At 42.3% G+C, this 27492-nt stretch overlaps 1 protein-coding gene and 1 pseudogene across 2 annotated transcripts; both read right to left on the bottom strand.

Moving 5' to 3' along the window:
* Positions 1 to 597: 597 nt before the first annotated feature.
* On the bottom strand, positions 598 to 26606 carry nmnat2 (nicotinamide nucleotide adenylyltransferase 2). 2 transcript variants are annotated; one of them, XM_020659039.3, is made up of 11 exons: positions 26362 to 26604; positions 20134 to 20222; positions 7489 to 7556; positions 7265 to 7343; positions 5519 to 5645; positions 5353 to 5433; positions 4490 to 4534; positions 4239 to 4315; positions 3177 to 3278; positions 2998 to 3065; positions 598 to 2553 (listed from the first exon to the last, which is right to left on the bottom strand). In XM_020659039.3, exons 1-11 carry the CDS (start codon positions 26444 to 26446, stop codon positions 2451 to 2453), a joined length of 924 nt encoding a protein of 307 aa, XP_020514695.1. In that variant the 5' UTR covers positions 26447 to 26604; the 3' UTR covers positions 598 to 2450. The 2 variants fall into 2 exon arrangements, with proteins under 2 accessions (XP_020514695.1, XP_065809536.1); XM_065953464.1 differs by lacking the exon at positions 4490 to 4534 and having other exon boundaries at positions 26362 to 26606.
* Positions 9235 to 20126, bottom strand: LOC136178961 (E3 ubiquitin-protein ligase TRIM39-like; annotated as a pseudogene).
* Positions 26607 to 27492: the final 886 nt, after the last annotated feature.

Raw genomic sequence — 27492 nt, 5'->3', positions numbered from 1 at the left:
CAGAAAACATCCCCACCTCTTCTTCATCATCACATTATAATTCCAATGTCCATAAAATCTTGTTCTTTTGCCCACATTCAGAAGGCAGCTAGTTTCCTCAGACATCACCCTCAGGGGTGGGAGGTCAAAATGGCATTAAAATCTTCTACTGCTCTGTTACAGGTTGTTAGCCGTGTAGATTTGGTGCTTCTGACCATTGCAATCAATCCAAAGCATCGAGAATGATCAAGCAAGCAAGAGAAGTGGTTCAGATAGAAGTGATTGTACCCGACCTAAAAAGCCTCTGCATGTTTCTAATAAGCTCCACGAGCAGGAACGTGCTCAAACTAGGATCAATATTGGAGATGCTTTTGAAAAATGGAGAGAGGTTAGAACACAGAAAGGTTTACAGACCCATGCAGAGCTGGATAAACACTGAAGCTTCAGAGTCCACCACATGGTGACCTGAGTGAGAATCGACTCTAGGTGTCTGAGTTGTGCATCTTCACTGGTCTCACGATTAGATTACGCTCATCCTGTAACAAATTGACTCAATGTTATGTTGCATCCTCAACTTGCAGACTGCTACTTTTTCATCAATGAAGACAAGCAGTCAGATAAATATGAACTCCCTTTTTATTATTCAGTAAGTACTTTAGAACATTAACATCAACACAAATGTCTTTACATTGTAAACCAAAATAAATCAGTTATAAAGGTCAAGCTGCGGCCAGAAACACGAAAAGCGACGTCAGTACCGCAATAATTGATATTGTTCTGTCTCTGCTTTGATGCAGAATCGTCCAAGACAGTCAGTATCTGCCAACCTGTGAATTTGAAAGACCCACCGCTGCTCTCCCTCTTTCTCTTAAGATCTGAAGATTTTTTTAAGTTTCGTCACTATCAATATAATCGATCAATAAAATAACCAAGAGGGTGGTTTTAAAACAAGTGGGATCTAAATGTAATGAAGTACAGAAGATTTTGACAACCTTACAATAAAAACACTAAAATTCCCACTTGAAATAATGTGAGCTTGGAACAAACAACTACTTATCGTTCTTTCTAGCTAACGTAACGTTAGCTATAGTAACTTTATTCAGGAATCGATTGAAATCCAGCATTATCTGTTTTCAAAAGGTAGCTAATGTGTAATTAAATATGTTGCTGTTCTTTAAAATACAACCTGATTTCCCTCCATATTTTAGGTCTTATTAGTTGTTTACTTGTCAACGAGTGCTGAAGTGAAAACAATTCTCAGCTAACCTGGATTTACTTCATGTAACACAGCATCATGATCGCATTAGCGCTTTCCACACATGCCCAAAACTGCTTAAAATGTCCCCAATTTTCAGGGTTTACCCCAAAGTTACCAGGGCTTTGAGGAAGTTGAAAATTTCAGGAGTAAATGTGTGAAAATGCCTCATGTTAGCTTCCCGCCCGATGATGTTTTCAGAGGAAAATAGCTGCATGAACACAATGAATCTTTCTCCACATACACTTCAGTTTCTTCAGTCACCAACACATCCTCGAGCATCAATACTGTTGCCATGGTTACCCTCGGGTTGATAAACCTTTAGCATGGAGGTTACACAGTTGACCTGAACTATGGTAGATGTGTCATTATGTACAGTTTTAGCTACAGTGACAGACGGGAACTGAGCTCTACGTGCTAGGTTTCCCTTCAGACGTCAGAGCAAACAGTGGGCTTCATGCAAGAACAACTCTGACCACCTCGTGTTACAACAGCGCCCATCAAACTTTAGAGGCAGCTTGATTACTCGCAAATTTCAAATCACAAAATTATTCCTAAATGTTTAGCAGTGTTTTGCGATGCATTTCAGCTTTCAGCATTCCCCTTTTCTGCAGGGAAATCCAAATGGGTCTACTTTTCATCTGCTGTGTTTTCACAGCTGTGAGAAAGATCCCTGTAATCACTCATCCTTATCAACACATCTCTCATGAGGCCCCCCCATAAAAACCCTGTGTTCTTTAAACTGAACGCCACCCTGATACAGAAGAAGAGTTGTTTTTTTACCATCTGCCGTCGGTACACTGAGCATGCCCGGCTGTGTGTCATGCATCCCCAAACTTGAATACAGACAGATAACAAACAGAGTGAGTAAACACTGCCGTCACCACTGCAGTGGAAATATATGCACAATGACACCTCTGCAGCCCTTTGAGTTTACCCCATCTCATCCAAAAATGCCCCGCCCTGACCCCCACCCTCCCCCCTCCGATCCCTGATGGAAAGGTCACATGACACAGACAGAAGGCGGGACACGAAGGCTCCTGTTGGAGTTGGAAAGCGACAGTTCAAAGAAGAGTAAATGTTTGACACAGAAGACGTTATTTTTTATTTTCTTGTTTTGGAGGGTGGGGGGTATTCAGATAGATGATGGTGGTTCTAGGTAGCCCCACTCCCCCCGCTCCACCCTCCCTGTTCTCATGCGTGCAGGTGGCGGGCTCTATCCCGAGGCGTTGATGTACAGTTGACTCTGCAGGATGTAGTCGATGACGGGCTGATTCAGGTAGTCCACAACATGGCCGTCACCGTGCTGCAGGGCCAGTCTGATGGAGAGAAAACAAACAATCAGTCTTTGCCTTTTTTTGTTTAACATTTAATCCACCGAAGTCTCCGTCCTTGACTAACCGTGGTTAAATGTAAGGCCCCGTTTACAAAATGGTTTAGGCCAAAATCAGTAACATTCAGTTGTATGTTGGCGACGGCGTTTCAGGTGCCTGAAAAAGGGTTTCAGAGTGCAAACTTTTAAAAACAGCTGCTCCTCTGAAATCAGAGACATTTCACACATGCTCATTACGCTTCCAGTCAAAGCCATGAACGATGAGGTGGATTAAGAACAATGGCTCCTGAGTTCTGTTTTTTATTGATCAATAAATACACATTTCAGGCGACCCCATTTGAATTCCATGCAACCCCACGTGTGGTCAGGACCCAAAAGTTGGGAAAGCCTGACCTTAAGTCTGATGTTTGCAGCAGGTAAATCCAGTTACCTGCTCTTGGTTGAGCTGACGATGGACATCGGGTGGCTCACGGCATCTTTCACCACGATGATGTTGTCCTGAAACAACACACAGAAATCAGATGCGACGATGACAAACACTTCTCTTGACGTACAGTTTAAATATTAATATGAGACCTGGGAGGAACAAGATGTTCACAGTGATCTGACCTTGTATTTGCGGAGAACAGAGGAGTGATTCATGATCCGCTCCGTGTCGGCTCCATCACGAGGAACCACCACGATCCCGAAATCCCCAACGATCACCTCCATCTGAGACCAAACGAGACACAACATTCAGTGACTCCTCGGGACACAAAGGTACAAAAGTGAAAACTGAGACTTTAAAGGCCCTGACACACCAAGCAGACGGCAAAGAGCTAGAACTTTTGTCTTGGCCAAAAAGTTGCACCAGCCGACACACCGCAAAAACTAGGGCGACGACCGTTCACCGACGGTCCAACAACCGACGATCTCCTTGGTGTGTCAGGGCCTTAAGATATATTTACTATAAACCCATTTACCAACTGGACTCGGAAGTTTGCTGTTTAACTTTCATGAACTGTTGCTGTTGATTAAAAACTTTTATAAAAGGGCTGTCAAAAGATTAATTATACATCACCTTGTAAATGTACAGAAGCCCGAAGCAGATAAGGGCATACTAAGAATGCAACATTTCTCAAAATGATATAGAACTGTTCAGTCCAGCATTCATGGTTCAATACGCGCTTGTTAATCACATTTTTCATGGTTTTGCTCAGAAGCTTCCATGCATTTTATTCTTCTCTGAAATGTGTGAGTACAGATAACAATCCTTGTTTTCCTGCGATGATTTCTTCCCTCGATAAAACGTTGACAGTTAATTGTTTGTTATCATGGGAAAACCCGCAATAAACCAGGCTTCATGAAGTAAATCATGTCAGTTAAACTTTTCTGATGAAAAGTAATGACCAGTTTTATCAAGGATTTAATGACCCTAGAATTCCTTCATCCTCTCATGCTAACAGCTAGCATTCACGTTAGCATGGTTAGCTTATTAGCACTGAGGGAGAAGAGGACCGCTGCATGCTACAGGAGGTAACTTTGTTTTGCAGATGTTTCCTTTTTAAAAAAAAACATCTGCACGACTTTAACATCATTATGTCAGGGTTCAGAGTAGTTTGTTATAGGGTGGAGCTACGATGTAAAGAGGGTGGAGCTATGTGGATGGGGGCGGGGTTACAGTGTGCTTACATCACTGTCCTTCCACAGGCCAGGGATGCAGAAGGACTCCAGGAGATCACTGCCACACAGGAGCAAGATGCGCAACTCTACAGACGACAAACAGGCAGGAGGAAAGAGACACGGCCTGAGTAAACAACATGTTTACTGAGTAAACAACATGTTTACCGGCTACAAAACAAACAAGAAGGATTCAAACAGAGCAGGAAGGAAACCAGAGAACACAAAACACGAGTCTGATGACGCCCAGAGTGACGACTCACCGATCTCCTCGTATCTCATCGCTGTCCCCAGATTTGCATTTTCATCTGACACAACGGAACAGAACACATTGGCAATTCAATAAACACTCGATGGATATCAAACATGAAACGTCACGCCAGTCATGCTCCTGTTGTTAGATAGACTACCACTAAAGGTAAGCTCTTAATCTAAATCTGAGTTTGTGTCAAGGCTTATAACAGAGAACTTCCATGGTTGTTTACTGGTGCATAGAATCTATTAAAGGTCACATATTCTGTAAAATCCTCTTCTCCATGTTCCTCTAACTCTAACATGTGTCTCTAGTCTGTCTACAAACCCCCCAATGATGAGAAAAGTCCATCCTCTCCGTCTTTACCCTGCTCCACTTTTCAGAAAATGTGTGCTCAAACAGGCCGTTTGGAGATTTTCCCTTCATGACATCACAAAGGGCAGTAGCCCCTCCCCCAGGTGGGTGACACTCCCACAGCTAGGTGTTTGTTCTGCCCTCTGAGTCTGCCTTGTCACCGTAAACAATAGGACATGGAGCGAGAAAGACCAGAGTACACCCGAGCCCTTCCAGAGAGGGGGCGTGGTCAGACACAGCTCATTTACATATTTAAAGGTACAGACACAGAAACAGCCTGTTCTGAGCAGGGCTGAAATAGAGGGGTTTATAGACATGATCAAATACAGGATCAGAGTGGATTTAGAACAAGAAACTTCACACACATGTTTTGAGGAGCTCTGAGACTTATTTAGACTGAAGAGGAGGAGGAGGATATGTCATCTTTAAACTCTGAGGTTAGCTGATTCTTTATGTTTCTTCTTTTTCTCTATGAATGTGAAAGTTTCTCCCGGAATCACTGATGTTGTGTCTACTCACCAACGAAGGTGAAGCGCTCCATGTGAGGGCGGACGCAGCAGATCTTCCCCAGACTCTCACTGACCTTCCCCCAAACTTTGACTGAGAAGAGACAGAAGAAGAATTAGACAATCTCAAAACCTCCTGATTGGTGGATAAATGATGAAGGTGGAGGATAAAGACTCACTCGCTGTGGGCTTGTGGTTCATGTTGCTGTGGTTCTGGTAGATGGGTGGGGTCTGGTTCTGTGGCTGACCAATCACAGGAGTGGTTGATGGCGTGTTGACGTTGGACAGAATACAGCCAGTGACTCTCTGAGGAGCAAAAAAAACATCTTGATCAGCAACAACAGGAACATTTTTGACACCCTAACCAGCAGATAACTGACAGAGATGGACGTGCAATGAATATGCTCAAGGTTTCCATGGTAACTAGGTCTCCATCAAAGAGGTTGAAGTCTTAGATTTCAGAAGATTAAACAAGAAAGGACTCTATATGATCATTTACTTGCTTGATTTTGAATAGTGTAAGTCGAATGATTTCAGAAGATAAACTCCTTTTTTTAAAACCATTAACAGCCTCTTCTTTCTCTCTTCAAGCCACCAGCCTTCAATGACAGAAACTAAGGCTGAACTGTGATTAATCTCATGTTATTTTGTCCCTTCAGGCTCTCCGTAGATACTCGTCCTCAGTGTCTCCCTGTAGTCTCAGTGATGTAAAAGAAGGACACTGCTGCATCTTTGAATGTCTCATTTCACTTTAACAAACTCTCAGACAGTAATATCCACCTGATGACATCACACATTGACCTCATGACATCACACATTGACCTTACGACATCACACATTGACCTTTGAGCTGTCTGACGTCACTTTGGGATCCCTAACCACTTCCTGTTTCTGTGCTTAACTTCCTGTCCTAACCTTCACTCTACAGGAAGGGCCTTACTGTATTTCAAAATAAAGCACACAGGAAGTAAAGTACTCTTAGCTTAAGACAGGACAACAAATAAAAGCCTTACCATTTTTATTTTTAAATGTGAAATTTTGCAATTTCAAACATGCGATTAATTGCGATTAACTATTGGAATTCATCGCAATTAATCACATTTTATAAAAAATATCATTTGACAGCCCTAAGAAAAACATAGTTCTATCTAACAGGAGGTTCTGGTCTACAGTTGCCTCTCCAATATCTGTTATTTAGCAAAGTAGACTGGAACTCATGCGTTTCAGCTGCTCCACAAATGGAGGCCTGTGTTCTCAGAGAAGGACCTTAGAGGTACGTTACGCATTTATTGATGTTTCCACTGTCAAAAATTAGGAATGGCACCAAAACAACCAATCTGTACTGTCCTCCTTTCTTGCTACCCTTCTGTTGGGTTGCCAAGCGTACCAATCCGACCCTAAATGGCGGAACTCGACACTCTGCAGTCCGTTGATTGGTCGGAAGAATCGTCACTTCCTGTTTGACAGCGCAAAACTTACCATGTTTAAATATCTCAAACATTTCAAGACATTAATTACATTGCTGTTGTTTTTTGTGGGACGAATGCCTTTGGTAGCACTGCCCCATGGACGACCTTGGAGGTGCAGACCTCTGCTGGACATCCTTCATTGTTACACTTTGTTTACTTTGATTCATTTATTGGCTGGCTACTTTGTCTGGCCGTGCTATGATGTCACATTATTACGTAGCTGACAGGCTATTGCTCTCTGGCTTACGTACGATTGGCTGTTGAAACGCAAGCAAGATCAGGGTTCAACAATCTGAGCCTGTCAGAGACAAAAACAACAACTTTGAAATCAAGGATTATGTTGCAGACATTACTGGAGACACTCTAAACTTTTTGTACCTATTGGTCACAGGGGTAATTTAGGTTTTAAAATACCCCTTTCTAAAAACACCTCGATGGAGACGGATATCTCCTCACCTTCATCAGGTCTCGGTGATGCTCGAGCACGCTGCAGGTGGTCTGCCAGGTGTCCTGGTAACACTCCCAGGGGTCCACCCTGCAAAAACAAACCAGATCTCACAGAAATTGGCATTTAGATGACGCATGTGGAAATGTGTGTGTGGTAGGGTGTGTTATTTGCCTTCCATTTTTTCTGTCAATAAAATCTATACAGGAAAAAATCTATAAAAAAGGTGTCTCACCTGATCCAATCAGAGGACTGGACAGCCAGCTGGCACATGGTGAGACGATGTCTGCTGGGCACTAAACCCTGAACACAAACAAACAGGCACGAGGTCAGTCTACAGGTGTGCACAGTTACAGACAACATGTATGTGCAAAATTCCCTCCGTGTGTGTTTGTGATACAATCGCCAAGTATTTAATAAACACTCATATCAAAGAGTTGGGGTGTTTTTTAAGACCTTTATTCAGATGAACAGACATTTGTTGTAGCTGTGAGAACACACACACCTGACTAAGAGGGGACTATCAGTCGACACTATCCAACCAAGTGGGGCCTTGTCTTTCTGGTCATTTTAAAAATACAAAATAGTAATACCATGTTTACTTGTGATGTCTTAAACCATAATATCACTTCAAATGTGTTTTTGATTTAGTTTTTAAAGAAGTTACCATGAGGGTACTTGCAGGCTGGAGGGTTGTCTGCACATCTAAGAGGGGCCCTTCTTTCATGGGGGGAGGGGGTCTACCCAGGCTTTCACCTCATGAATGCTTGTTTATTCATTTTAAAGAATGGATGATTTTACCTTAATTTAATCACAAGCAAGGTAAAAGATAATACAGAATGTTTAATATCTCTCTCTCTCTCTCTCTCTCTCTCTCTCTCTCTCTCTCTCTCTCTCTCTCTATATATATATATATATATACATATATGTAACTAATATCAATAACTTTTGGCTTTTTTTCCCCAGAGGAGATCAGGTACGAAATATTTTTTCAAAAGAGAAAAACACATGAAGTACAAGCTCTTTTTTGTCTAACTTTTTCAAAACTTTGTTTTCTGAATGAACAATTTCTGATGCAGCTTCAGGACGTGAGGAGAATCAGAACCCTCTGAGGCCTTATTGAGCAGCCTGAGAATTAATGGCTAAAGCACAAAGTATTTCAGTTTAATGAAAATGTTAATTTGTACGATTAGAGTCATATTGTGGCAATTTGATTCAACTCACATTTTTGCTTTGAGGTTTTGTAATCAAGCTCAGCAAACTGTTAGCTGAATATCTCTGTATAAGTTCTATAGGTTAATCTTTGACCACATAAAGTCGTAAACTCAAGTCAAACTATATCCTCTTACGTCTCTCCTGTGTTGTTTATTCATTAACAGACCTTTGTGATGTCCTATCAGACAATACAGTGTTTATTTCCTTCTTCCAAACCAAGACTTTATTACCATCTCTCTTTGAATGCTGCGATCCAACATTTGAGCTTTATGTTCCCTCCAAGAATCATCAGCTTAAGGTGGTGGAGGGGTTTAAGTGTCGCTGTGAGCTGCTGTTCCTCCTCTAATAAATCTTCAAACGGTTAAAGTGTTCAATAACTGACATGTGATGTTCATCAGGTGGTTAACCTTCAATAATGAACCCGTGTTCTCCAGAGCTCGTTAGATCTCTGAATCAAACTCTTTCCCTTCAGGACATTTCTTTTCTCCTGTCCGACCTGATGGACGAGTCAGAGACGACACTGATCGACTTGATTTCACATGTCGCAGGTTCAGACTGGAGTTAAAGAAACACCTGAATTAATAAGAATAACTTTATTATGAATCACAGAGACAAACTCATTCTGTCAGGAGAAAGAGTCGTCCATGATGACATTTACAAGCATCAATAAAACACACAACACGAGTTATAAAGACGGATTCAGATGAAGTGTAGAAATACTTGATTGATGAGTGATTACAGGTGAAAGAGGATTCACACTAACCAGATATTTTGACTCTTTATTTTGAACTCTTTGTTGTTTTCAAAGAACATAAAGCGTTCTTAGTTTGGATTCTTCAGAGGACGTTTCATCCACTGAAGATGAAGATGGTAAAGAAACATGAACAAAAGCTTTGACAAAGACAGTCTTCAGGTCTGATATTTGACATTTCAAACATGATAACAAATCTACGGAGCCATACCTTTGTAGGATGAAGCTCCAGAATGACTCAAACTTTTAAAAACAGGAGTAATGTTGAGCTACTTGGAGCATCCGACTGCTCTCTCTCTCTCTTTCTCAAGTGCGATAGTCATCAAACTGTCCTAACCCCTCTTAAAACAAAAACAACAATAAACCAATAAAAACATCACAGATAAGATCACTGTATGACCATTTGTCACAGAAAATTAATCACAATCTGGATCATGTTTAAAAGTTCACAGTTTGCCATTCTTACAAGTTCATAAACAAAATAATGCCGTACTAAATTATATATCACTTTTACATATTGGCTACTTGTAAACAGAAACTTTGCAGGGCTGGAATAGTGCAGAGTCAACTGTCCAGTCCACATGTTTATAAAATATTCAATGAATGCATTCATTATTGTGCATAAGACACAAAAAGACGAGATAAGAATCATAAAGTTCTGTGGAAACAAAACAAAAAATGGTGAATAAAAACTGACCAGAATGCAGGAAAAGAAATGAAAGCTGCTTAAAATGTTTACTTTTGAATGTAATGGATGCTCTGTTTGGATAACCACCCGTGGTTCGGGCTGCACATGATCTACAGATCATTCACTTTACATATAGGAAGTGAATGTGTGTGTGAGTTTGTGTTGGTTGGGTGTTTAGCTTCTGTTGAATTTGAAGGTATCATTTGGCCATGAATCTTGCATACCAAAATGCCTTGAATACGATATATTCCAAGATGGCTGCAGAGGACGCGAGTGGTTTGTTGGGCTCCACTCCAGTCCTCCTGCACTTGTCATTTTTTAATGTATTATTGCGCTTTTTCCTGGAACTTTTTAACTGTAAAGGAAAATATCCGAAGGAAAACTTTAAGCAACGAAAAAATCAGAAATTGAAGTTGTTTGACCGAGGAAAAGTCTGCTTGTTGTTCTTCTGCTATTTGATCCTGATGGTTTTAATTGGACACTGCTTGCAACACAAGGAAAATCACACCGAATCAAGCTTAACATGGTCGGCTAATCATGTTGACTAAACAAAACTTTATTATTTTGGACATGGACATCTCACCCTGTACTCTGCCTGTTTACTAAAGGGACAGATTAAATATGCAAAAACAAAAAACACCAAACAACTTTCAACACGGCTCAGCAAGGGACGCGTGCAAAGTCTTATCTTGGTTCTACTACTCCTGGCCGGCGACACACATCTTAATCCCGGACCACCAGTTGTTGGAAAATCATGCAACTCGGATGCAGGACAAGTGCCCCATATCCTGCCAGCCAAGGTTCAGCATGTCCGGCGGAGTACTGCGAGAACAGCGGCGGAGGAATCGCTAGGTGGTGAGTCTGTTCGATCTGGATCTGACACACACAAACCGCGTCAGTGCAGACACGTCGGCACAGACACGTCGGCACAGACGCATACACAAACAAACTGTCAGAGCCGAAAGCAGGGGCTAAAACAAAACAGGCCACTGTCAGTCCCATAGATTGTAGTGAATTGCCGGACCCGCCATCCAGCGCTGAAACGGAACCCAATTATGCATGTGGACTTGACACAGGCAAATACAAACTGTCGGAACTGAAAGCCGTATCTGTGTCAGTGTGCACCGCCAAGGGAACTGCTGAAGCACGTTAGCAAACGGGCTTTGGAAAGACTGTATGCCGCGCAGGGCAAAAGCAAAAACAATTGCTGTTCTTTCAGACAGTAAACCATGCCAAAGTGTTATGGAATTTAAAATTTAAACCTAAAGGCATTCTTGGTGGGCATTTAAACATCCGAAGTATAGTTCCAAAAATAGATCAGATTCACTCTTTGTTGTCAGAATCAAACTTGGACTATCTTTGCCTTACTGAAACATGGCTGCATAGCAATATACCAACTAACATGATTGATGTCCCTGGTTATACACAATTAGGTAGGGGTGGGGGAGTACTGCTTTTTATTAAAGATAGGTTTAAATGCAAACAAATACAATTAGAAACTCCTTTTGAATCTTTAGCTCTTAATGTTATTCTTTCACCTCAAATGAATTTTAATATAATTGTTCTGTATAACCCACCGTCATCTAGTGTTTCCTTTTACAATGAACTTCAAGATGTATTGAAGAGGTTAGATACTTGCAAAGAAACAATTCTCTATGGTGACTTCAACATTAACTGGTTAGACAAAGACAGCAAAAACAAATTAAAAGTCATTATGTCAAAGTTTAACCTTAATCTTATAGTTAGTGCTGGTGTAGACCAGCTCTTAATTATGCTGCTATAGGCTTAGACTACCGGGGGAACTGGCACCTTGAGCTCCTCTCTCTCTCTCTGTGCATATACAGTACATCATATTACTACATGTATCTATCTGTAAATCTCAGTCACTAACCACTTACTTTCCTGAGAGCTCTTGAGCTCTCTTAGGCTCCTCAAGATCGTTGGTTGACGGCCTGCCAGAACAACCCCACCCCCCCTCCCCACCGGATTGTTGATGGACGGTCTGCCTCCCCCCACCCCCTTGCTCCCTATCCCTCTTCCTGCATCTTATCCCATCTCTCCCCCTATCCCTTTCCAACCCTGGCGCAGTCTAGGCCTGTGAAGGCTGTTTCGTCATGAGCCGAAGATTTCTGCTTTTTAATAAGGCAGTTTTTTCTTACCACTGTAACTTTTGCTGCTTTGCTAAAGTGCTCATGATGGATAGGCCGGATCTTTGTAACATAGTAATAAGTAAGGTATTTTACCTGCTTTTTGTAAAGTGTCTTGAGATAACACTTGTTATGAGTTGACGCTATACAAAATAAATTGAATTGAATTGAATTGAATTAAGCAAGTAATTAAGGGGCCTACAAAAATCACTAGCACCACTAGAACTCTGATTGATATGGTATTTACCAACAAAACTGATCGGATAACAAAAACTCATAATTTAATAACTGGTCTGTCTGACCATAACATGACTCTCACAGTCAGGAAATTGACAAAAAGGCGTCTTCAATATTTTGGTAACAGCAATCCTGACCCGGTAAAGGTGGTCATTCCTAAATCAAAAACTGCACAATTTGAAAATGACCTTAGGAATATTAGTTGGGATCAAATATCAGAAATGGATAATCTGGATGCATGCTGTGACTCCATGACTACAGCTCTAATGACACTATTTTCAAAATACTCCAAAACCATGGCATCTCCACCATGGCTAAATAATGACACGCGTAAACTCATGGAAAAATGAGATCTTGCTTTAAAAACACCACTGTCTTCTAAACTTACCACCGACCATCTTCTTTACAAGAGTCTAAGGAACAAAGTAGTCCTGGAGTTACGCAAAGCAAAATCTTCATATTACACACAACTTATAGGAAATGCCAAAGGCAATAGCAAATCCCTTTGGAAGCACTTAAAAAACTTAACCAATAAATCACATGGCCAAAAAGGAATCAAAGAACTAAAAACTAATGGAAAAGTCATCACTGACAAGTCCACAATGGCCCATGAATTGAATAAGTATTTTATTAAATCAGTTGAGGAATTAACACAAAATTTTGACTGTTCAGCAATCACAAATAACACAGAGTCCACAACATCATCCGATTCCTTTTGTATTAAAGAGATAACTGAAATAAAATGTGCAGAAGTAATCAAGAAACTATCAAATTCTAAGGCTAATGACGTTTATAATTTGGATGCTCAATTCATTAAAAAATATAGCTCTATACTGATTACACCTCTGACTCATCTTATTAATTTATCAATTAGAACTTGTACATTTCCGAATAACTGGAAAAAGGCAGTCATTACACCAATCTTTAAAACAGGTGACAGCGATTTGGTGAGCAACTACCGCCCTATCTCTATTCTCCCTGTAATGTCAAAGGTACTTGAAAAGGTTGTGGCGGCACAGGTTTTTGACCATCTGAAGACAAATCAACTCTTACATCCTCAACAATTTGGTTTCAGACCAAAATATTCAACAGAAACTCAAAAATTGTTTTTTCATTGAGAATGTAAAGCATTCACTTGACGGTGGTTATGTTGTTGGAGCTGCGTTTGACACTGTCAACCATGACATTCTCCTGTCTAAGTTACCATCTTTCAATTTCTCGAAAAAATCAATTGACTGGTTTGAGTCTTACCTTCAGAATAGAGAGCAATAGAGACGTGTGTGAACGTTGACCAAGAAAAATACTCTCCTTTAATCAATAAAATGGGTATTCCCCAAGGGTCAATTCTTGGCCCTTTGCTTTTCAGTCTGTTTATAAATGATTTGCCTAAATCCTGTCCAGTAGCCGGCTTCCAGCTTTATGCAGATGATGCAGTTATATATGCTCCTGTTAAGTCACCAAGCAAGGCAGCTGAGATCCTAACTGAGTACCTTTGCAATGTCCATCAGTGGCTGGAATGCAACCATCTTGTTTTGAATCAGAATAAAACAGTTTAAATGTGTTTCTCCATTAGGAAAAAGTGCTCACCTGGAAGTTTTAACGTTAAGATAAAGAATAGAGAAATAGAGGAAGTTAGTGAGTTTAAGTTCTTAGGAATCATTTTAGATCCACAACTCAAGTTTGATAAACACGTAAATAAAATCACAAAAACAATCAAGAACAACCTGAACTGCTTTAAATTAATAAGACACTACATACCAACTCAAGCAGCACAGGTGTTCATGCATTCAATGATTTTCTCTCATTTCTCATACTGTATGACAGTTTGGTTACAAGCTTCACCCTCTACAATCAGAATCATCTCATCACTATACAACCAGGCCCTGAAAATAATGGACAAAAACCCTGTCTGGTGGCATCACTGTCACATACTGAAAAAACACAATCTACTCAGTTTTGAGAGCTTTATGCATTTATGTTTCCTCAAACTTGTTTTTAAATGTATCAACAATCTGGACCCTGAACCTTTCTCCAGATATGTTCGAAAACAGGACAGAAACGGGCTAACAAGAAGCACTGTGAATGGAGACTGTAGCGTACAACATCGTAGATCTACGTTTGGTCAATCAGCCTTCTCCATCAAAGGCTGCAAACTCTGGAACACATTACCACCTGAAATAAAATTGATGTCCAACTTAAAATCTTTTACAAAACCGGTGAAATGCTCAAAGCAAGCCAGAGCTGTACCCACTTTTAATTAATATCTTCAAACTTTATTTTAAACTGGTTTATAGCATTTGTATTGTTGTACATGTATTTTAATGTATCCTCATATTGTGTTATGGGGTTTTATGTAACTGAATGTTATACATTTTAATCTGTTTGTTTACACAAAGGCCCAACTTGGGACACAAGTTGGAAATTAGCAATAGCTATAGACTCTTTATGCAGCACATCAATTTCATGCTTTGTATTGAAATTATGTTAAATTGCATTGTCCCTATTAAATAAATAAATTCAATTCAATATTAACAGAAATAATTCTGGACCTCACTATTTTCTAAACCCTGGTTACAGCCCTGACTACACCAACAAGATTAAAGATGGAACTATGATTTAGTAAGAAGAGTAAAACGTGATGATCTGAAGTTATTATTCTACAACTGTAGAGTGATTTCAGATCAGATAATAATCATTACTGTTTTATTTTCTCCATGCAGGATAATAACTCATAATGCACACAAAGATACAGATGATGCCTTCAGGGACTCCTTAGAGTTCAAGTGAAAAAGTCTGAAATCAAACATTCACAGCAGCTGAAGCAACAGATGACAGTTAACCAGTTAACACGCTGAGCAGATTATCTTTAAATAGACTCCAACAAACCAACCAATCAGGATCAAGATTTTACCTGCTGTGGAAATACTCAAAGTTATAACGAATGATTTAATAAAACAACATCACCATCACCATGACAACGCAGTCACACAACCCTAAGAGAATCAGAGACGAAGATTCAGAACATCATCATCATCATGTATTAGTGTTCCACAGTCACAGAGATCTTCTCTGGTAAAATCTTTAGTTTATCACCAGTGCTAATGAATGGAAACATCCTCTCAGTGAAAGTGTGTGTGTAGGTGTGTATGTGTGTGTTAGTATCAGGATCAGAGAACGACAGCTCTCCTCTGTTACAGTCCAGATTCACTCTGATCCTCTGAGGCTTCTTCTTCACTGAGAGATCAGTGACTGGATGTGATGTGGAGACTGCTTCATATTTATCATCATAGAAACATATTAACCAAAATCCAGACCATTTGTCTCCCTTCCTCTTTACAGACTCTGCTAACACACCCAGTACCCAGTATGTATTGTCTCCAACCTGGACGTCCCAGCTGTGAGTCCCTGAGTTAAAGCCCTCAGAGCCCAGGACAGACCTGTAAGAGTCAAACCTCTCTGGATTATCAGGAAGCTGCTGTCTCTCTCCTGGTCTCACACAGGTCAGATCTTCAGACAGGATGAGGACTGGATTAGCAGTGTTTGGGTCCAGAATGACCGGAGTGTAGGAGACCATGTCCTTCATCTTGTTCCAGATGTTGAAGCTCAGGTTGCCCAGGTGTTTGGCCTGGTCTATCAGAGCTCCTGAGGGCAGCTGTGGATCCTCCAGCAGGGGGCGCTGCTGGACTCTTTCCACTGCAGCCTTGTAGTTTTTCAGGAATGAGACGTCTTCAGCTCTCAGCTCGTCCTCTGTGTCTCTGACTGTGTGTGAAAGAGCTGCTATCTCTCTGCTCAGAGCCTCCATCTCCTCCTTCATCCTCTGACTCTTCTGCTCCTCTTCCTCCCTCAGTGCACACAGCCTGGCCTCCTCTTCCTCTTCTAGAAACTGGTGAAGCTCCTTAAACTGCTCCTTAATCTGCCTCTCTGTGTGTCGGGCCTGGACCTGAATGTGTTCTGCTGTTTGATCAAACTTCACTTTAACTTGTTCACAAACTTTTAACTTCTTCTTTACCGGCTCCAGAGTTTCCTGAAGTTTCTTCTTGTGTTGTCCAGCAGCTTCATCGATGGGTCTGATTGTGTGTTTGCTGTGTTTTTCTCAAGTAATGCAGACGACACACACCGGCTCCTGATGGTCCAGACAGAAGAGTTTGAGTTTCTCAGAGTGCAGACTGCAGAGATCCTCTGAAGCTCTCTGATCTCTCTCCTGCACAAAACTCTCACACAGGTTCTTTAAAGCAAAGTTAGGAGGTACTCTTTTCTTTGACTGTTTTCTACAAACTGGACACTTCTTATTCTCCTTCTCCTTCCAGCAGCTCTGCAGACAGTCTTTACAGAAGCTGTGGAAGCAGGAGAGGATGACTGGATCTTTAAAGATCTAGAGGCAGACTGGACAGCTCAGATTTTCCTCTAACTTGGACGCCATTTTATCTCAGAGTCGAGCTGAACACGCAGCAGACAAATAACTGATACTTGCTCCCTGTCACTGAAAGTTATTCCGATCTGTATTCTTTGTTCTTCTTAATTTCTCATTCGGTTTTTAGATTCAGTTTCAGGTTAAAGTGCAGATATTTCCAGTATCCTTGTATTTCTCGTTTTCCCAGTTTTCTCTCCTGCAGCTGTCTGGTTTTGCTCTGAAGGTGAATCTAAATGTCAGTCCGTCAGTGTGTCCTCTCTCAGTGTCGCAGAATAACAACCTTTGTCCAGGTTGTCTCAGGTGTGTCAGCTAAGGGGGAGAAGATTTATCACTAATTATTAATCCATGTTCTCTAGAGCTACAGTTTATCAGGTTCAAGGTTCATAAAATAACTTTGAGATTATTAGCGACTCAACAACACTGACATCTTCTGGACAGATTCCATAATTTACAGTCCCGGCGTTCTGTTTCAGCTGTGGAGCTCCTGTTGATCCGTCACCACTGAGTGACAGCAGTGGAGAATCTAGAGTCTGTCAAGTCCAATTCCTGTCAGGCGTAGTCATTTGGCACACCTGGACTAGCCACTGTGACGTCAGATTATTTGTCTGATATGTACATGAATAAATCTCGAAAAGGCTCCCACAGAACAAACACGGCCAAGAGGTTAAAGTTCAAGGACTGAATTAGCTGAGGTGACACTTAGAACACAGCTTGCAGCTCCCACCTGTCACTCAAAGAGGCCACGCCCCCTAATTTTACATACCATTAAGCCTTGATATAATGTAAACAGGATGCGCGTCTCACCCGTGGGTGTTGCGGGTGTTGCGACGACTTTTTACCAGTGGAGTCATTGATGAAAACCTATTGGTCACGTAAGATTTATTAAGTGACAATTAAGCCAATCATAGCTGTTCGGTTACAGTTGAAGCACGGTAAAGTTACGTGGATTTAATCCTCCTGTCACTCATAACTGGTTGAGTCAGAGCTCAGAGCTAACAAATTAATACATGCTACATGTAGCATCCTTCTGAAAGATGTTTTTAAGATAAATCCACCTCACAAAACAACGTAAGTGTAACATTTTCTCCTCTTGGTTGTTCTTTTAGCTGTATTTGTTTACTCCCGTAACTTTACAATGTCACAGAATTCCCCTTTGCAGTTTTTCAAAATAAAAGCACATTATATATGAAGACCGGACATAAAGAGACTGAGGCATACAGCAATACGGTAAGCAAAATAAAAGCATCACAAAGAGCAGTTTTCAATCTGGTTTTTAGAGCTTAAAGGCTTTATAAGTGATTTTTCACACTTAAATGTAATAGAAATTTTCCTCTGAAAATAACTGTGAGTCATGACTGTCTACAATGGGTGTAACACCCGAGTCCCATTGTCTGTGATGTTTTCAGAGTTTTCAGAGTCCTATCTTCAGTTTGTTTACATCGCCGGGACGGCCGGCTGACTCCTCCCCTCGTGTATAAAAGTTGTTTAATTGAGGGACTAGAGAAAAGAAGAATAACATACTGTACTCACTGCTTAACTGTGTTTCTAGATCACGCTCATTTCAGGTAAATTTACATGCAGTGTGAAGATACCAGCATAATAAAGATCGCTAGCATTAGCATGCTAACACAACAATGCAGCGCGAGTTGTTTTGGTTTCATGCTGGTGCTCAAGGGCGACATCTGCTGGATCAAAAAAATCACATATAAAGCCTTTAAGCTAACTGGGTTACTCACAATGGATGTTCATAAAGTTAGTGTCTAACTATCTTTTGTAACTTTGTCTTGTTGTGTGATGTGTCAGCTAACATTAGTTATTGGACATTTAATGAAACAGAATGTGTTGATTTGTTAGAGGGTGCTAATATACTAACATTAGTAGTAATGTTTTAAAATCGCCACCCCTGCCAGGATGTAAACATGTTTATTTTAACATGGAGCTCTATGAGGACTGACTCACTGCAGGAGACAGACTCTAGTGGACACTGGAGGAACTGCAGCTGTAAAGTTAAACATTTCAACATGGGGCTCTATGGGGACTGACTCTAGTGGACACTGGAGGAACTGCAGCTGTAAAGTTGTACATTTTAACATGGGGCTCTATGAAGACTGACTCACTGCAGGAGACAGACTCTAGTGGACACTGGAGGAACTGCAGCTGTAAAGTTAAACATTTCAACATGGGGCTCTATGGGGACTGACTCTAGTGGACACTGGAGGAACTGCAGCTGTAAAGTTGTACATTTTAACATGGGGCTCTATGGGGACTGACTCACTGCAGGAGACAGACTCTAGTGGACACTGGAGGAACTGCAGCTGTAAAGTTGTACATTTTAACATGGGGCTCTATGGGGACTGACTCACTGCAGGAGACAGACTCTAGTGGACACTGGAGGAACTGCAGCTGTAAAGTTGTACATTTTAACATGGGGCTCTATGGGGACTGACTCACTGCAGGAGACAGACTCTAGTGGACACTGGAGGAACTGCAGCTGTAAAGTTGGACATTTTAACATGGAGCTCTATGAGGACTGACTCACTGCAGGAGACAGACTCTAGTGGACACTGGAGGAACTGCAGCTGTAAAGTTGGACATTTTAACATGGGGCTCTATGGGGACTGACTCACTGCAGGAGACAGACTCTAGTGGACACTGGAGGAACTGCAGCTGTAAAGTTGGACATTTTAACATGGGGCTCTATGGGGACTGACTCACTGCAGGAGACAGACTCTAGTGGACACTGGAGGAACTGCAGGTTGTGGCACTTCGTCAATGGCCTCATTTCTCTATCCCCAGGGGTCTCAGATTAGTTTAGTAAAATAAAAAAGGGCTATGGAAACCAGCGTAATAATCATCATAAATAATTACCTTTAGCTGACCTCAGAGTTTGTTTATCGGTCTGTGAGGTGTTAAGAGTCACCTGTTTGTTTCGGCGGTGATAACATATTTAGAAGTCAATGATTGATATTTCTAATCTCCACCAATAACAAACAGTTATATAGTTCTGTGTAACGTTTTCGTGCTGAAATCACGTCTGCAGAGAGAAGCAACGAGTGAAACTGTTTCTGCAGCATCTTTTATTCATGATGTGTTTCTGCAGCTGCACAGCAAAAGTAGGACAAGAGCTTCATTAACTTCAGTAGGAAACAACAGCACACACACACACACACACACACACACACACACACACACACACACACACACACACACACACACACACACACACACACACACACACACACACACACACACACACACTGGTATCTGCTGGATATGATGTCATCAGTAATATGTTCATTATATGACACACACGATCAGATGTCTGAACTCACGTTTTCTCTGCTTCATTCGGAGGATATTAAACCTGTGTGTGAGTGTGTGCATTTGTGTGTGTGTGCGCGTGTGAGTATAAAGCTGATGTTTTCACTCACAGGTTTTCCGTAGGAGTCGTGCACCGGGGAGATGATTCCTCCGATCACGATGAAACGACCTGTTTTGTGCAGGTACTCTCTGGCTTTTTCTGCAGACACACAAAAACACAAACATGAAAAACATGAAAACATGACGGTGTTCTTCATCTTTTCACCCAACAACAAACACTTCAGCTCTGGCCCCATGCTCAAAAGTCTTAAAATGCTCAATATTTATGACATCAACATGAACCAGACGTTCACTTCTTTGTGTTTGAACAAAGAATGAATCTTGTAGCAAACAACTTCTGTAACGTTTCTGAAAAATCATCCGGTTCACATTAATTATATCAGAATCTCTCGGGAATTACCGCCCCAATGTCAGTGTTTGGTGCGGCGCATTCACACAGGAGAAGCGAAGCCTGAACTGTACTTCTTTTCACTGACATTTCTGATTGAAAAGGTTGAGGCGCTGCAGGAGAAACTTCTTGATTCCGGGGGCAGCATCACACTTTACAGTTACAACCTGCCGGACATTCATCAGAAGAAGAAGACGTTCAAATCCTGTACAGAAACCGCCTACTACATACCCTCTGGTTCCCTCACGCTGACACAAGACCATTTCCTTCTTCCATTCACCTCCCAAACTTTCCATTCATCCATTCATCCCCTTACTTCCATCTCTTCGTCCCTCAACTCTTACCCCCCCCCCACCTTCATCCCACATCCCGCCACCCTCAATCTACCCATCATCCAACCTCGCTCATCATTTCGATTTCCGTCATGCATACAACATAAAACTATTCTAAATCATTATCTATCTTAGTGTGGTCCTTGTTAGTGAAATACTGCATACTACTGCGTTGGACAGTAGTCTGTAGTCTGACCTCTGGTTATTCATACGTGAAGCAGCTGAACTAGGAAGTAAGCGGTATGAGTGAAGGGGGCGAAGGTGCAGCCCTCTGTTCTGGTCTCAGATTATTGGATATGAAGGCAGAACGGGCTGAAATCCCTCAGTTGTGTCTTCAGGCTGCCACTATCAGTTAAACCCTAAAACTAAATGAACAACTGAACAATAGACCGACCCTTCAGCAGCTTCTTTTGTCCCGTAGCTGCGGGCTCTTATTTTGAAATCTGTGCTTCGACGGCGTCGTCTGCTTTCTGTTTCTGACTCTTTCTGCAGTCTGTTTACATGCTGCAGACGTTACAGTCTGTTTACATGCTGCAGACGTTACAGTATGTTTACCTGCTGCAGACGTTACAGCCTGTTTACCTGCAGACGTTACAGTCTGTTTACCTGCTGCAGACGCTACAGTCTGTTTACCTGCAGACGTTACAGCCTGTTTACCTGCTGCAGACGTTACAGTCTGTTTACCTGCAGACGTTACAGTCTGTTTACCTGCTGCAGACGCTACAGTCTGTTTACCTGCAGACGTTACAGCCTGTTTACCTGCTGCAGACGTTACACTCTGTTTACCTGCTGCAGACGCTACAGTCTGTTTACCTGCAGACGTTACAGCCTGTTTACCTGCTGCAGACGTTACACTCTGTTTACCTGCAGACGTTACAGTCTGTTTACCTGCTGCAGACGTTACAGTCTGTTTACCCGCTACAGACGTTACAGCCTGTTTACCCGCTACAGATGTTACAGTCTGTTTACATGCTGCAGACGTTACAGTCTGTTTACATGCTGCAGACGTTACAGTCTGTTTACCTGCTGCAGACGTTACAGTCTGTTTACATGCTGCAGACGTTACAGTCTGTTTACCTGCAGACGTTACACTCTGTTTACATGCTGCAGACGTTACACTATGTTTACATGCTGCAGACGTTACACTATGTTTACCCGCTGCAGACGTTACAGCCTGTTTACCCGCTGCAGACGTTACAGTCTGTTTACCTGCAGACGTTACAGTCTGTTTACCTGCTGCAGACGTTACAGTCTGTTTACCCGCTACAGACGTTACAGTCTGTTTACCTGCAGACGTTACAGTCTGTTTACATGATGCAGACGTTACAGCCTGTTTACCCGCTGCAGATGTTACAGTCTGTTTACCTGCAGACGTTACAGTCTGTTTACATGATGCAGACGTTACAGCCTGTTTACCCGCTGCAGACGTTACAGCCTGTTTACCCGCTGCAGACGTTACAGTCTGTTTACCTGCAGACGTTACAGTCTGTTTACCTGCTGCAGACGTTACAGTCTGTTTACCCGCTACAGACGTTACAGTCTGTTTACCTGCAGACGTTACAGTCTGTTTACATGCTGCAGACGTTACAGTCTGTTTACCTGCTGCAGACGTTACAGTCTGTTTACATGCTGCAGACGTTACAGTCTGTTTACTTGCTGCAGACGTTACACTCTGTTTACATGCTGCAGACGTTACACTATGTTTACCCGCTGCAGACGTTACAGCCTGTTTACCCGCTGCAGACGTTACAGTCTGTTTACCCGCTGCAGACGCTACACTGTGTTTGCCTGCTGCAGACGTTACAGTCTGTTTACCCGCTGCAGACGTTACAGCCTGTTTACCTGCTGCAGACGTTGCACTCTGTTTACGTGCAGACGTTACAGCCTGTTTACCTACAGACGTTACAGTCTGTTTACCCGCTGCAGACGTTACAGTCTGTTTACCTGCTGCAGACGTTACAGTCTGTTTACCTGCAGACGTTACAGTCTGTTTACCCGCTGCAGACGTTACACTCTGTTTACCTGCTGCAGACGTTACAGACTGTTTACCCGCTGCAGATGTTACAGTCTGTTTACCTGCTGCAGACGTTACAGTCTGTTTACCCGCTGCAGACGTTAGTCTGTTTACCTGCTGCAGACGTTACAGTCTGTTTACCTGCAGACGTTACAGTCTGTTTACCCGCTGCAGACGTTACAGTCTGTTTACCTGCTGCAGACGTTACAGTCTGTTTACCTGCAGACGTTACAGTCTGTTTACCCGCTGCAGACGTTATAGCCTGTTTACCTGCTGCAGACGTTACACTCTGTTTACCTGCAGACGTTACAGTCTGTTTACCTGCTGCAGACGTTACACTCTGTTTACCTGCAGACGTTACAGTCTGTTTACCTGCTGCAGACGTTACAGCCTGTTTACCTGCTGCAGACGTTACAGTCTGTTTACCTGCAGACGTTACAGTCTGTTTACCCGCTGCAGACGTTATAGCCTGTTTACCTGCTGCAGACGTTACACTCTGTTTACCTGCAGACGTTACAGTCTGTTTACCTGCTGCAGACGTTACACTCTGTTTACCTGCAGACGTTACAGTCTGTTTACCTGCTGCAGACGTTACAGTCTGTTTACCTGCAGACGTTACAGCCTGTTTACCTGCTGCAGACGTTACACTCTGTTTACCTGCAGACGTTACAGTCCGTTTACCTGCTGCAGAGGTTACAGCCTGTTTACCTGCTGCAGCCTGTTTACATGCTGCAGGATTAAAAAATCTGCTTAAAATCTGAATTCATGAATCCAGAATTCTTCTTTAAAATCATCGTCTTTTATTGTGTGCTGAAATCATCTCTGCTTCCTGTCCTCCATCTGAGGAGAAAACGCTTCATAAAGAGGTTTCATGGCCCCGAGGAAGACACAGAGATGAAGGAGCTGCTGGTGAAAATAGGTCATGATGGGAACATGGCTGCTGTGCTGCAGCTGCATCATTACACACAGCAAAGCACGCTCACTCAGCTGCTGTGAATTCATATTTCGTGCGACTCTTACTGCGTTTCAGAGGGAAATCAAACACTTTGCAAACGGCTTGATTTACTTGGTAGAATCTAAACTCAGCACTATTCGTGTGTTCGGGTTTAAAAATGTCTCAAACAGAATCATAACACCTCGTCACAGCCTCTGAAACCACAGCCACGATCCTGTTCTTAGAGCAGGACTCCGGTTTGTTTCTGTCCCTGTGGCCCTAAAGGTCATCATGAGTCAGCAGGAGACATCTCACTGCAGATTAACAATCAACCCCACACTCAGGGGCGTCTCCAGGACATCTGGACCCCATGAGCAGATCTCACTCTCACATGAACCCCTCCCTGACCACCGTAGCCAACCCTGAGATAGTACTGAAACCACACCTCCATAAATCAAATGACCCATTAACAGATTTAAATTAAGCTTGGCAAAGTTTCTTCTCTTATTCCCCAAAAAAAGCTATTTATGTATTCCCCTGTGCATGTTAAGATTGCACGGTTTTTGGGGCACTGGTGAGGTTGTGGTTAGAGTGCGTGCCCCATGTATGGAGGCTGTAGGCCTCCAAGTGGGCGGCCCAGGTTCAAATCCGACTCTAATAAAGGCACAAAATGGCCAAAATTAAATCTTAAAAAAGACTCTAGGTTTTAGTTGTTTTAGTGGGCTGTCTTTGTTTTTTCTCTTCTTTTGTTTTCTCTTAGCTCAGTTTAATTCTGAGGAAGTTTTTTTTTGGGGGGGGGGGGGGTACTGAGAGTGATGGCTCAATGCGTGGTTGGCTCAGCACTTTTGTTCCTTTTAATCAGTTTGAAAAGGAGGCCGTAACACAACGTACAAAACATCGCCTGCACCGTGAATGAGGAATCGTTGCTGGCTCCAAATATAAAACACAGCAGGCTCCACCTATTGAAAACTTCCAGTAGCATATACAAAACAATGCCAACACCATGTAGATAGATAGATATTTAGGGACATCACGACATTGGACCAACCAGATGCATGTTTTAGTCTTTTAGCACACTTAATAATTCTCAACAATGTATTTACAAAACACTGCTGGCACCAAAGTACGACACATAACAAATTACAATTTATTGCCCCTTGTACAAAACATTGACTGCACCACAAATGAAAAATGTTTCTGGTACCACAGTAAGAAACATCACCGGCTCCAAATAGAAAACACAGCAGGCTCTTGATACTAAACATTGCTGCCCCCTAGTGTTCATCATTGCCATGGTACCAAAGTAAGAAGCGTTACTGGCTCCAGATATAAAACTGCTCTACTAAACAACAATAACTGTGAAATGTTTTTTTTATATGACTTTACCCAGTGGTCGACAGGAAGTGCAAACATGTCATTAAGTGTTCACTCGCCTGATTCTGTATTTATCATAACTTAAGTTTTTAATATTTTATACAGAACAAATCCATCACATTTACAAAATATCAACACCGGCAGCCTTTAAAGCCCGGAGTGAACCTGCTTCTAACTAAGATAACGCATGGCATCAGCCTTGCGTATCCTGCGGCGGTTTTAACCACTAGGGGCAGCGTCGAGTCGTATGGAGATGTGACTGCGAGCAGCTACAACAATGGCGGAAGGTTTAGGAAGAAAAGCCAACAGCGAACTCCTCAAGGGGAAAATCACGATCCAAATTTCTGAAACTTTTCGACCGATCGGATCTATTTACTGGAAAATGGGACCTGGAAAGTTTGGACCTCAGTCGGAACCAAACATGTGACAGAAGCAAGAAACTGAACAAAGCCTAGACTTTGTTCAGTCTTACACAACACACATTCGTGACCCACTGAAAATGGATCTGTGACCCACCTATGGGTCCCGCCCCACCAGTTGAGAACCACAGCTCTACAGGATTGGTGTAAATTAAGAGTTCCGGCTTTAAGGCTGTATCGCTGTTTCAAAATTTTAAAAATAATGCCCCCTTTGGATCGTTATCTGTCCATTATTATACCAATGATTTATTTACTGGAGGCAGCATGATGACATCATAATCAAAGATTTAAGCTTTCAAACTGAGACTTGTCTTATCATGATCAAAGGTTATTAAGTCACTACCACAGAGACACGTGTTCATTTAAACATGTTAAAAACACATACATGTGATGACGTGAATCACTAATCTGCACTTTCTCTGACCGAGAGGCCGAGCTGCTTTCTGGAGGAGCCGTCAGGGAGGCGTCATTTCTGGGCTGCGCCACACGCTGCGTGCGGCCTGCTGGGGCTTCAACGGAACATTTCCGCGTTTAACGTCTTAAAAAGCGGCTCGAGGCTGAGATTAACGAGGCTCCCTTTTACCGTGAATGTGTGATTAATCAGGGGGTTTCTCTCTGAGTTGCCTGAATATCGCGCCGGATGTGAACCGTGGCCCGTTTCAGCACCACCCTGCTGGACAGCGACCAAAACCTCGTCCCTGATTGTCCGTTTTTTTTAAGCTCAGGTGTGTTTTACTTTCATCCAGGCTCCAGGTGATTCTTATTTAGCACATACACACAAACCCCTCCCCTCCCCAGCCACGCAGAGGATGCTCACCGAACATATGGATGTGTCCCTTGGTGACGGGGTTGAAGCTGCCGCAGGACAGCAGGATGACGTGGGTTTTGGCGGTCTCCGTCATGTTGCCTGTCGCTCTCTCTCTGTGGGCTTTATTTGATCCTGTGTCCCGGTCCGGTCCGGTCCCGGTGCTGTCGGTAAAGAGTCTGTGTTCCTCAAGTGGTCGGTTTTGTTTTCTGAGCAGGCAGGCAGCCGCAGCGAAGAGAGAGAGAGAGAGAGAGAGAGAGAGAGAGTGAGAGAGTGAGAGAGAGAGAGAGAGAGAGAGAGAGAGAGAGAGAGAGAGAGAGAGAGAGAGAGAGAGAGGGAGAGAGAGAGACAGAGAGAGAGACAGAGAGAGAGAGAGAGAGAGAGAGAGAGAGGCTGGTGTCTGCGGCAGGAAGCAGCGTCACACTGTTAAAGACACACACACACACACACACACACACACGCACACGCACACGCACACGGACACGCACACACACACGCACACGGACACGGACACGCACTGTTGAATCATCAAACATCTCTCAGGCAGATTTAATTTTATGGCTATTCTTTATTAATTTAATTTTTTATCAGTCAATCTTTATTGGTTAAGTGACAATTCACAACAAATGTTACAATGTTACCTCCAGACACTTTTCAAAAGAGCAGGTAAAAGGAAGAATGTGTGACTTTTAGATCCAGTAGATGTCGCCAATGAGCCCCATTATGAAACAAAAACAACCTGCTGTTAGGCCACGCCTCCTCCATCCAACCCCCTCCACTCGACTTTAGAAGGACTTTAGCACAAGCAGCGGATAACTTTTGATCCCATTCATACACCGCAAGCAAGCAGCAGGAGCAATTCAGGGTGAAGTGTCTAGCTCAGAGGTGTCCAAACTTTTTTTCTTGCGGGCCAAAATTGTCGTGTTTTTTAAAATATAGATTTAAAATTAGTAAGACTTTGTAGATCAGAATCAAAAGGCTCGCTAAAGAAACCCTTTAATAAAAGAAATCAAATATTTAGATTTCTTTGTTCTACTTGATTTGTTTTTTTTCCTCAGAATCAAGTCTGTAACGTGGTTCATGTTTTTAGAAAAGCTTTCTGCATTTAGCTCAGGTCATTAAATGGTTAAACAAAAACTTTGC

The sequence above is a fragment of the Labrus bergylta genome, chromosome 4, assembly GCF_963930695.1.
Source record: "Labrus bergylta chromosome 4, fLabBer1.1, whole genome shotgun sequence".
Taxonomy (NCBI): Eukaryota; Metazoa; Chordata; class Actinopteri; order Labriformes; family Labridae; genus Labrus; species Labrus bergylta.
Note: the sequence above shows the minus strand (reverse complement) of the source record. Positions and strands in the feature narration are given on the sequence as shown.

Coding starts and splice junctions, on each gene's coding strand:
- nmnat2 (XM_020659039.3), bottom strand. CDS start 26,446: ATGACGGAGACCGCCAAAACCCACGTCATCCTGCTGTCCTGCGGCAGC. Junction 7,344..7,488: donor CAGTCCTCTGATTGGATCAG/GTGAGACACCTT, acceptor TTGTTTTTGCAG/GGTGGACCCCTGGGAGTGTT. Junction 4,316..4,489: donor GATGAGATACGAGGAGATCG/GTGAGTCGTCAC, acceptor TGTCGTCTGTAG/AGTTGCGCATCTTGCTCCTG.